At 37.5% G+C, this 12,337-nt stretch overlaps 1 protein-coding gene across 2 annotated transcripts in view; it reads left to right on the top strand.

The window, feature by feature from the left end:
* Positions 1–12,337, top strand: part of UBE3C (ubiquitin protein ligase E3C) — a 170,883-nt gene that overhangs the window by 74,917 nt on the left and 83,629 nt on the right. For both annotated transcript variants that reach the window (XM_077808366.1, XM_077808367.1), the window contains 3 exons: positions 897–1,123; positions 8,246–8,350; positions 10,139–10,226. In XM_077808366.1, coding sequence (XP_077664492.1) covers positions 897–1,123; positions 8,246–8,350; positions 10,139–10,226 — 420 coding nt within the window. The remainder of the gene's footprint in view (positions 1–896; positions 1,124–8,245; positions 8,351–10,138; positions 10,227–12,337) is intronic.

Below are 12,337 nucleotides of genomic sequence, written 5' to 3'. Positions count from 1 at the left end.
GTGCAGGGACACATGGGGTCAGGGGCAGATGTGCCTGACCTGAATGGGAGAGGCTAGGGGTCAGCCAGCGTCTGCATGGGGGAAGCTCCCTAACAATCCCTCCATCCCCTGAAAAAAACCTGTTCCATACTTTTCCCACCCATACCCAACAGCTGTCCCAAGTTCACACCCAGGCTCCTTCCCAGCAATGTACTTCTCTCTCCCTCAGCTCCTCTGTTATCCCGACTCCCCCAAGCCTTTGCACTACTTTTGAGGGGTGCGGGAATACGGTTCTGTATTGTAGTTTAAGTGAATTATTACTCAGAGTTCTCTATTAATATGCCTAGTAAGGAATCTATTTGTCAAAAAACATTTCCTGAATTTTTGTTGTTGTCTGTATTGTTACAGACATACTTGCTGACAGGTACTTTGAAATAAAATGACCAAAAATCACTGAAACTGGTGTGATTATATTGTGTTATTTTGAAAAATAAAATATGCAGAATTTTGCAGCATTTGAAAATATTGTGCGCAGATTTTTTAATTTTTTGTTGCAGAATTTTTAATTTTTTGGCGCAGAATACCTCCAGGAGTAAAGTAAGGACCATGAAGATTGGGTCTGCAGGCTGTTAACTGAACATTAAGTATGTAGTACAAAAATTAAGTGAGCATGTTAATATCCATTTCATTGTAATTTTAAGTCAGTACTATTGTAATAATAAAATGTCTGATAGATTCATTAATTTTTGCCAACTTCTTATGTTTTGTAGCTTTTGTTTCCTTTGTGCGTCTCCTTTCTCTATTGTGTGACTGTTGTTTTTGCACAACAGAGTAAAAGAATAATTATATAAATATAGAAAAAATTGATTAGAAATGCTATTTTAAAAATGTAACCTTGTAGTTTTATGTAATTGTAGGTCAAAGACAATCATCAATGATGCCTTTTACACTAGAAGAGCTGGTAATATTATCACGCTGCCTTCGAGATGCATGTTTAGGAATCATCAAGTTGGCTTACCCAGAAACAAAGCCAGAAGTTCGTGAGGAATATATTGCAGCATTTAGAAGTGTTGGAGTTACAACAAATACAGAAATGCAGCAATGTATACAAACAGAACAAAAACGATGGATTCAGCTGTTTAAGGTACAGGATGTTATTTTTCAGTTACAGATTAAACAAGACTTTCACACCTGTTTCTACTGACAGATACCATAACAGTATTTGGCTGCAGTTTGTTTCACAATTATACTTCAATCTCAGAGGTTATCTTCAGGAAATGTGGAATTTGGAAATAACATTTGCTTTAATGTGAATTCTGCATTTAAGAGTACACAGAATAACAATGTCATTTTGGTGACTGTAAATTAAATAATTTTAGCTTTTTTTCTTTGACATGACTTGAGTTCGTTTCATATTTTAATTGACTTATGTGGGAGTTAGTATAGAATATGAGTATTAATTGAGGCCCAATTCAGCAAGACATGGCTAATTTAAGCTTGTGAGAAGTTCCATTAACAGCAGTGGATCTGCTCACATGCTTAATGTTAAGGGTTAGGAAGGAACAATCAGTTTGCACAGATACAAAATGGGAAATGATTGCGTAGGAAGGAGTACTGTGGAAAGGGATCTAGGGGTCATAGTGGATCACAAGCTAAATATAAGTCAACAATGTAACATGGTTGCAAAAAAGCACACATCATTCTGAGACGTATTAACAGGAGTGTTGTAATCAAGATACAAGAAGTAATTCTTCAGCTCTACTCCGTGCTGATTAGGCCTCGACTAGAGTTTGCACACGTACACAATAGGAAATGACTGCATGAGGGAAGATGGAAAGAATTGTGTTTGTTTAGACTGCAGAAGAGAGAACTGAGAGGGGACATAACAATTTTCAAGTACATAAAAGGTTGTTACAAGGAGGAGGAAGAAAAATTGTTCTCCATAGCCACTGTGGATAGGACAAGAAACGATGGTCTTAAATTGCAGCAAGGGCAGTTTAGGTTAGACATTAGGAAAAACTTCGTGACTGTCAGGGTGGTTAAGCACTGGAATAAATTGCCTAGGGAGGTCATGGAATTTCCATCACTGGAGATTTTTAAGAGCATGTTAGACACACACCTGTCAGGGAGTGGTCTAGATAATAATTAGTCCTGCCATGAATGCAGGGGACTAGACTAGAAGACCTCTCAAGGTCCCTTCCAGTCCTATGATTCTATGACTAAATGCCGTGCTGACCTGCAGACTTGTGAGATTGATATTCACTGCTTTTACACCAATTTCACAACTACATCAAGACCAGTGGTGGACAACTGCTGTAATGCAGTAGTGAATCAGTCCAGTGAAGTAGACTTAGAGTACGTCTATACTGCAATAAACAACCTGCAGCACTGAGTCTCAGAGCCCAGGTCAATTGACTTGGGTTTGTGGGGCTCATGCTACGTGGCTAAAAATTGCAGTGTAGGTGTTCAGGCTTGGATTGAACCCTCCCAACGGGGAGAGTCTCAGAGCCCAGGCTCTATCCAGAGCCTGAATGTCTACACTACAGTTTTTAGCTGCACAGCCCCAATTCCCACAAGACCAAGTCAGATGACCTGGGCCATCTACAGCTGTGCCGCATGTGCTTCATTGAACTGTAGACATACCCTAAATGTATGTTGTTCTTAAATAACTACCAATACCTTCCTACCCCGTTTTACCCAGGGAAACCGAAGGTATGAATTACGGAAAACTGAGAATGTTGGCAGGAAAAAACCTAAGAATATAACCATGTGGGGGGGGGGAGAGGAAGAGTACTTGACTTGCCATGAAATTTCTGCAGCAAACACATCTAGTCAGCTAAAATTGCTCATTAAAGGAGTGGGAGCAGAAGAAATGCATTTTCCAAATTGAATGCTAGATTTACAGTCCGTTTAATACTGGTGACCTCTCGCACACTAATGTTCAGTTCGAGTCATCAGCTGTCCCTTCAGGTCTTTTATCACTGCTTTTGTCAAGCTATCTATTTAATTGAAAGAAGTTAATTGAATGAAAATGATCAACTAAGCTTGTATTAATATTGCTAATGGAACTTTCTTCTTGGCCATGTTTGGAGAAAGATGTCATGCTAGACTTTAGGAAAGGCCCATTAATGCTTGCACTTAACCTGATGGGCTAATTAAGGAATGCTTATTCATTCTACAAGTCTATGATAGCCTCTATCCAGCCCATTCTGCCTGATTTTACAACACATTTCACTTATGAGCATGAGCATTATGAGCATTAGTAGCAGTGAGAGTAACTGATAATGTTTTGATTGCATTGAATACAGTCCTAATGCATCACTGAATTTATAATTTGTGCAGATTGCTCTAATATATGTTTGCACAATTTAATTTAATTACTTGTCTTTAAATTACCAAATAAACTTTCAATTTAAAGGTCACAAATTGAGACGCCAGTATTTCTATTTTACTGGGAATGACAGCATTTTGGACGTTTTTATGTATGTGGTTTATATTATGTCTTCCTCTATTTGTGCCTTTTAGTTTATCTTATTTAATCATTCTCCTTCACTTGCAGTTATGATAAAATTGTGTTAACATTTTGTTTTCTTTCAAGCAACTATTGAATTCTTGTCTTCTCATACAAGATAATAGTTGTGTATACAGTACTCAAAAAATTACTCTTTTCTAGACAGCTACTAGACTCCAGAAAAATTATCTAAACTTATTTACTTTTCTGTTTACCCATACTGTTCTCAGCAGTTTGTGTTTTGTCTATTAAGTGAATTATAAATGTAAATCTTAGATATCTTAGTCTCTAGTTCTGATTAGAAATGTAGTTAATAACAAAACAGCACTTGTTTACTTTTCAAACACATGACTAATTTATTGATAAAATTTTACAGTCAAGGCTGAAATTCACCTTGTTTTGGTAGGATTTCAGTGTCTGGCACTAGGTCTTTTCCAAAGGAGACCGTCCAGCCTTGACACTTGGTTTGCACTGATTTACAGTAAAGAAAAGTGAGCAGTATGTTTCTCAAAAAAAAAGGTAGTAAAATGCTGAAGTTAGAAATTGGAATAGCTTATCAAATAATAGACTCTTGCGCTACATGAGTGTAACCAAATCTTAAAATACTCAGGGAACTGACTGAGGAGATATCTGAGCCATTAGTTATTATCTTCAGAAAGTAGTGGAAGACAGGAGAGATTCTAGAGCATTGGAAAAAGGCAAATATAGTACCAATCTATAAAAAGGGGAATAAGGAGAACCCCAGGAATTCGACCAGTCAGCTTAACTTCTGTATGCAGAAAGATAATTGCTTAATTATTTGCTCCATCAGTTTGCAAACACCTGGAAGATAGTAAGGTGATAAGTAACAATCAGCATCGATTTGTCAAGAACAAATCCTGTCAAACCAACCTAATAGCTTTCTTTGACAAGGTAACAAGCCTTGTGGATGGGGGGAAGCGGTAGATGTGGTATGTCTTAACTGCAGTAAGGCTTTTGGTACTGTCTCGCAGGACCTTCTCATAAACAAACTACGAAATACAGCCTAGATGGAGCTACTATCTTGAGGGTGCATAACTGATTGGAAAACTGTTCCCAGAGAGTAATCATCAGTGGTTCACAGTCAAACTGGAAGGGCATATCAAGGGGGGGTCCCTCAGGGATCAGTTCTGGGTCCAGTTCTGTTCAATATCTTCATCAGTGATTTAGATAATGTCCCAGAGAGTACACTAATAAAGTTTGCAGATAATACCAAAATGGGAGGGGTTGCAAGTGCTTTGGAGTATAGGATAAAAATTCAAAATGATCTGGACAAACTGGAGAAATGGTCTGAAGTAAATAGGATGAAATTCAGTAAGGACAAATGCAAAAAGAACAGTCAGTTGCACACATAGAAATGGGAACTGAGTGGGAAGGAGTACTGTGAAAAGGGATCTGTGGGTCATAGTGGATCACAAGCTAAATATGAGTCAACGGTGTAACACTGTTGCCAAAAAAAGAAACATCATTCTGGGATGTATTAGGAGGAGTCTTGTAAGCAACACATGAGAAATAATTCTTCTGCTCTACTCCACGATGATTAGCCCTCAACTGGAGTATTGTGTCCAGTCTGGGCACCAAATTTAGGGAAAGATGTGGATGAATTGAAGAGAGTCCAGAGGAACGATGACGATTAAAGGTCTAGAAAACATGACCTATGAAGGAAGATTGAAAAAATTTGGTTTGTTTAGTCTGGAGAAGAGAAGACTGAGGGCAGACATAAGTTTTCAAGCAAGAGCAATTTAGGTTAAGTATTAGGAAAAACTTTCTAACTGTCAGGATAGTTAAGCACTGGAATAAATTGCCTACGGGGGTTGTGGAATCTCCATAATTGAAGATTTTTAAGAGTAGTTAGACAAACACCTGTCAGGGATGGTCTAGATCAGTGGTTCTCAACCAGGCGTACGCGCACCCCTGGGTGTATGAAGAGGTCTTCCAGGGGGTACATCAACTCATCTAGATATTTGCCTAGTTTTACAACAGGCTACATAAAAAGCACTAGCGAAGTCAGAACAAACTAAAATTTCTTACAGACAATGACTTGTTTATACTGCTCTATATACTATAAACCGAAATGAAAGTACAATATATATTCCAATTGATTTATTTTATAATTATATGGCAAAAAAGGAGAAAAGAAGCAATATTTCAGTAATAGTGTGTTGTGACACTTGTATTTTTAGGTATGATTTTGTAAAGCAAATAGTTTTTAAATAAGGTGAAACTTGGGGGTACGCAAGACAAATCAGAGTCCTGAAAGGGTACATAGTCTGGAAAGGTTGAGAGCCACTGGTCTAGATAATACTTAGTCCCACCTTCAGTGGAGGGAACGGGACTAGAAGACTTCTTAAGGTCTCTTCTAGTCGTATAATTCTGTGATTGTGATTATTGAGAAAATATTTATTTGCTTTTCCTTTCATTTTTCTGAATTATATAAAAGATGGGAAAAGATTAATGGTTCCTAATGCCATAGCTAAGAAAATAGGGTATATATAGTCTTCTCTATGAACTATGTTCTGGATTTCTCTTACTTGTTTTGTATGTGTTCCATGTTCCACCTCCATCAATGTTAATGGAAAGCACATGTATGCATTATTTAATACTGACATTTAAGTCCTAATCCTGCAAATGCAGGTGTGCTTAACGATAAGCATGTAAGTAGTTTCAATTTAAATGAATGGGATTACTCACAGTAAAGTTAAGCGTGAGCATAACTGGGGCCTTAGAAGTGGCAAGATCTGACACATGGAACCATCTGACCTCTTTCCTTTCAGGAGAATGCCTCTCCTCTTATTATATGAACATTGAAATAGAAATATCTGTCAAAATATGATTTGATGCATTTAGAATTCCAAGCCTTTCTGTGGAATCAAAAACAGGAATTTTTCAAACACTTAAGTAGTTGATTATATTGTACTAAGTTCTGAGTTGGCTATTCTAAAACAGTAGAGTCAAAAACTACATTTCCTGACCTTTAATTTACACTGATACTTGTGTCTGGTACATTATTAGAAGGAAACTCCCATTTTTATGTATTTTTTTAAAAAATATAAACAAATTCAAAGGAATCTTTTTTGTTTATTGTGCTTTTCATTTTAAAGAATCCAATACATTTTGTTGGGGTAATTCCAGTCCCAGCTAATTTAATGCAGTCTTCTTTAAGCTTCTTTTAAATTTTTTTATTAACACATCCTTTTACTTCACATGGAAGATTTCTTTCTAGATTTTGTAACTGGGGGGAGGTGGGGGCGGCTAATGGAATCTCAGAACTTTAATGACTCATCTAGCTTGCATCGAATTTTACAAGGGCAAGATGATGAAAGAATTCCTGTGTAATCAAACAATTCTCCTAATAGCATTTTCTTTCAGACTTATTCCAACCTGCAGGACCTTCCTTTGCAAACTGGATATTAAAAGGTCCTTTGTTTAGTATCTAGAGACAAAGCTCTTTGGAAGGTCCATTAAGTTCTTTGTTGCTTTTGACACCTGCCCATGAAGACTGTGGTTCAGCAAGAAATACCTTGAAAGCACTGTCTGTGCATTTCTTCTACTTGTTTTTCAAGTGCTATAATTTTAAGTGGCAAAGTGTATTCCTACTTGTGGTAGCTTTGATAACTTGCTTTAGGCTAGTTCTTCTGTAAAAGTATAACGCGTCCTTCCATTTGTTTATTACATATATTTGGGTCGGGTTACTAAGTCATTTCAAATATTTGTACCCAGATTTGGGAGTAGGAGGGATGTGATCAGGGTGATATTTGTGGGTGCAGTAGGGTATTGTAAAGGTACTGTTTGACTTGATATTTCTGACTGGTTATTTTCTGGTTTGGGGGAGCTGCTGATGTGTCCTTTATATTTTTTAAATTGTCAGAGGTGCCTAGTGCCCAGGATAAGTGTTTTCCCCAGCTTCCTTGTTTTGTTATATAAATATATTGAAATATCGATTTTTGTGTTTACTCTTATCCTCTTGGACCATCTGATATTGAAATGGCCTTACCTCTTTTGACAAAAATTAAGCAATTTTAAATAAATATGTATGAATATATAAAATATTTTGGTGAGAAGATTGGAGTTATACAATTTCAAGACTAAATATAATTGATTTTTTTTTTATATTAGATCAGTATCTGGTGTCTGTGAAAAATGTGTTTGGTGCGGGGCAGGGTGGGAGAAGAAGAAATGGGGAATGTTCTTAAAAAAACAATTTTTCTAATCTAAAATTGGAGCTGTCAGCCTGAAATGTATACTCAGTCTTAGAATATGGGACAGGTGATATGATGCTTAATGTAAAAATGTTTAAAAATCTTATACATTTGGTATATATTCTAAGTGCTCAGGTACCTTGATAAGCACAGTATAAATACTTAAAATTAGCTCTTATTTTTAATAAATGATCTTACAGAAGGAAATTATTTTGTGCTGATGTGATTACTTTTAGCCTTCCTGAGTTAGCATATAATTTTTTTATACGTTAGAGATATTCTGTGATCTGCAGAAGGGGAACCACTTTTCAGTAAACTAATTCTGGTGGTGATTTATGGCCAGATCTCAATTGCTAATCTCGTCTTCTAAAGTATTTAGCAATAAGAACAATGTAGTGTTATTTAGGGGGAAAAATAATTTAACTTGACACACTATTACAGGACTTCTTTAGAAATTTGCTTTGAAGAATTGCCTTTCCTTTGCATGGTTTCATTTAGTGACTGGTTCATATTGAATAGAACTGTTTCTGTCATCTAGGTCATCACTAATTTAGTGAAAATGTTGAAATCTAGAGACACAAGGAGAAATTTCTGTCCACCAAATCACTGGCTGTCAGAGCAAGAAAACATTAAAGCAGATAAGGTAACAATAATGTTTCTTCACACAACATTTTAGATGTTTACCTTGAGTTTCCCCATCTTGTCTGTATTTTATCAAATATATTTAAACTTCCAAATACAAGGAATCAGATTTTCTTGGAAGAAAGAAATGACCTGCAGTATGTACACTAGTAACAGCTAGTGCAAGACTAAATTATATGATGTTGTAATACATAGTCAGATATTTGTTATGAAGTATGAGAATTACTTTTCAAGTGTGGCATCGATATTGCACAGGAATTAACTTAGTTTAAAATCTAGACATATGTTGCTGTTCTCTGAAACATCTCTCGTTAGTCTTGCAGCTAATCAGAAGATGTTACATGTAGTCGTATTACCAATTTGTAAAGTGGACCCTACTTACAGTGACCCTGGATGTAGTAATGTTCTATTTATAGTGAAAGGAGAATGCAAGTCCCAAATTGTCTCGATATATTAGAATGGGCAAATTACAATTTGGGTCATAGTGAGCCTCTTCTCACTATAAGGAATATACATTATGGTAAGAATTACTTCACTGAAAGAGGATTTCTCTGAATTGTAGTGGAAGCAGTCAAGTTTTGCTTTTGAAATAAAAATGTTCTTATGTTCTCAACCTAGAAGAGAACATAAGAATGGCCATACTGGGTCAGACCAAAGGTCCATTTAGCCCAGTATCCTCTCTTCCGGCAGTGGACGGTGCCACGTGCCCCAGAGGGAATGAACAGAACAGGCAATCATCAAGTGATCCATCCCCTGTCACCCATTCCTAGCTTCTGGTAAACAGAGGCTAGGTACACCATCCCTGCCCATCCTGGCTAATAGCCATTGATGGACCTATACTCCATGAACTTATCTTGTTCTTTTTTGAATCCTGTTATAGTCTTGCCCTCTACAACATTCTCTGGCAAGGAGTTCCACAGGTTGACTGTTTGTTGTGTGAAAAGAGAGAGATTTTATTTCCTTTAAAGTTAAAGCAAAATCATGCCTGTTGTTTCTGAAGAGTGTGTGTATGTGTGTTAGAGATGGAATACTAATATACCAGTCAAAAATTTGCTCAAGCATAACTGGAACAGTTGAAGGCTTGGATCTAAGAAACAAGCCAAATTTGAAGTAAACTGGTCCAGCAGTTTTCACTGTATAACTCTTAGCAGCTAGTAGTGTTGCGCGTGCACAATAAAAAATTCTGTTTATTTTATGTGATCTACACACTTGAAACTTCCCAAAGTTTGAGATAATCTAAATTTCTGGAATGGTCCAGGTCTTCATGCATGCTTGCTTGCTTGCTTGCTTGCTTTTTATTTATTTATTTATTTTATTTTATTTTATTTCATTTCATTTTATTTAATTTATTTATTTATTTAAGATCTTGTGCCTGGATATTTCACAGAAATGCTGAAAGGAATGAGTTTTCATTTGACACTTAAAAAAACAAACTATAACTGAAGAATGTGTGTTAAGTACTGTAATTTACTGTATGTGATATACAGTAATTGGTAGTGTGAATTATACTGTATATTGTATTTCACCAGTGTTTTACAACCATACTTTAAGTCATAACCACGATGAGGCAGAGTTAAGGCTTACCTTTCCCCCATCACGTTCTGATTTTTGAGTTCTTGATTTTTCTATCTTAACATTGCATTCACTCTAGTTTTAGCTGAATATAATTTTAATAACAATTTAGATTTTCCAACACAACTGCTTGGACTCATCAGCGTACTATTTAAGCATGTATTTATTTGCATCTTTAATAGGAAATGTTTAACTACAAGGTTTATTAATTTACTAGGTTACACAGCTTTATGTGCCATCAGCCAGACACGTTTGGAGAGTCAGAAGGATGGGAAGAATAGGACCACTGCAGTCTACTTTGGATGGTAAGATACTGTGTCTACATCACTTTTGCCTTAGGAACTGGAGCAATCTCAATTTGTCTCTCATAGGTGGTGGTTATACCAAGGAAATGTAGGTTTTCAAAATTCAGTTGAATAGTTCATGCTAACCATAATGGTTCCTAATAGCAATGTAGTCTCTAAGTTGTAATTTGTTCTCAGTACCCTCATTTATTTAAAATGCGACTGACTGTGATGTAGAGTTAGAGTAGTTTCATATTTTTTTAAAATACCTATAATTGTAACATTTCTTCCTGATTGGAAGAAGCAGCTTCCCTTAAGCCTTCTGCTGCCATTCCTACTTACATCAATGATACGGTGAAGAAATGATTAGGCTTTGTGTGTGTGTGTGTGTACATAATATAAATATAATACATATAAAATTGGACTATTGTATAATATATAAAAGCATCTCATTGTACTCTTATTTTCTTTGATGGAAAATTCATGTTTTAAAAAGCTACCCATTAATATATAAATATAACAAATGAGCTTTATTTGCCATAATATGTAAATGTGAGGGAGAAACTTCACTGCACAATCAGCTGCTTTTCAAACCTGTGTATCTTCACTCCACTTCTTTTAGGATATAATTTTGCTTAAGTGAATATTTGAGAAAGGAATGGAAGATAGGGTCCTTAAACTTGAGGGAAGTTGGGAAGATTGGGCACGAGAGGAGGACAGAGCAGGGGAAGTGGAGAATGGCTGTTAGCTTCTTCCTCCCTGCATCGCAGTCTCGTCACTTCAGCCTATCAGCACAGAAGAGAGAATATACAGAGTAAAAACTGTGCACTCTCATGATACCATGAGTGTCCATTAGTTCCTGCTGCAGAACCTGCTGAGGCTGCTGCTTGTGTCTGCTCCTGCCAGCTTGAATTTATCAGACCCTTGGGATTTCTTTCTTTCCCAAGTTCATGTAGCTAGGGAAAGTGGGAGAAAGGGTGCACAACACATAATGCCCTCAGAGGGAATAAGAATCACATCTCTGCAGTTCTGGGTTTGGGAAATTCTGTGGGAGGGAGGTATGACCTCAGCGTAACACTGTGGAATACAGACTGTCATTTCTGTTTAGTTGTCTGCCTCAAGAGTCATCCATGTTGTACAGGAAGTGCCAGATATGCCTCCAGGTGTTAACCTGGGTCCTGAGAAAGGTGGGGGGCACCTCCAACTCCTTGAGGGCCTCCCACCCTCAGGGAAACTCTTGTAAATCCAACAAAAGGACGTTTGAAGTGCTTCAGAGTGGGTAAACCTTCAAAGCAGAAGCTCAAGTTGGCCAAGAATATCAAGTGCCAGGACTCATTGCTAGCACTGCCTGAGTTGGCAAAAACTCAGTTTTTCCCACGTCTTCAGTAAGCCCAGGAGGCTGCTTCATGTATAGACAACATCACCACTGAAGACTAGGGTTCTGCCAAGTGTATTCTGCTCCAGGCATTTGGGTCACTAATGCTTCATTTTGGTGATATTGAGCTGTGGCTCACTGGACAGGGCAGAACTTCCAGGTGAGAGACCAAGGGAGGAGGTTTCAAGACAGCCTCGACTCATGCACCCTGTTCAAAGTTTCTAACTTCATATACCTCCTTATTGAGACCTTGAGATATTCCCCTCCTGAATTCATGCAATCGAAGGAGAGGAAGACTTCAGCATCAGGATATATTTGGCAATCGGCCCAGATTGCTCCTGGCCTTCTGTGGGTATGTCTACACTGTAATATAAGCCCAAGTGGGGTTAATGGGACTCAAGTCAGCTGACCCTGGGTTAGAGAACACACAGGGCTTGAGCATCTACACTGATTGTTAACCCTAGATTAGGAATTTTCTAACCCAGGCTTGAACCTGGGGCTCTGGCATCCACACTGCAGTACACAGACCTTAGTCAAACCAACCATATCCCAGACTCCTTAGCCCCCACCAAAATGTGGTCACTCTCTAGCCCTTTGTGGTGCACTGTGGGAAAACTTGACGGTCCATCCTGACATTACAGGAAGTTTGAACAGCTCGCCAACACAGCCTGCTAAGCAGTCATTTTGATTAGTGCATTCCCAGCTACCGGAGGCAGCAACATGGAGGAGGAACCTTTAGAAGAACTTCTGTTGCTTG

The sequence above is a fragment of the Eretmochelys imbricata genome, chromosome 2 (genome assembly GCF_965152235.1).
Source record: "Eretmochelys imbricata isolate rEreImb1 chromosome 2, rEreImb1.hap1, whole genome shotgun sequence".
Classification (NCBI taxonomy): domain Eukaryota; kingdom Metazoa; phylum Chordata; order Testudines; family Cheloniidae; genus Eretmochelys; species Eretmochelys imbricata.
The sequence above is the reverse complement of the archived record's forward strand: the minus strand, read 5'-3'. Positions and strand labels throughout refer to the sequence as shown.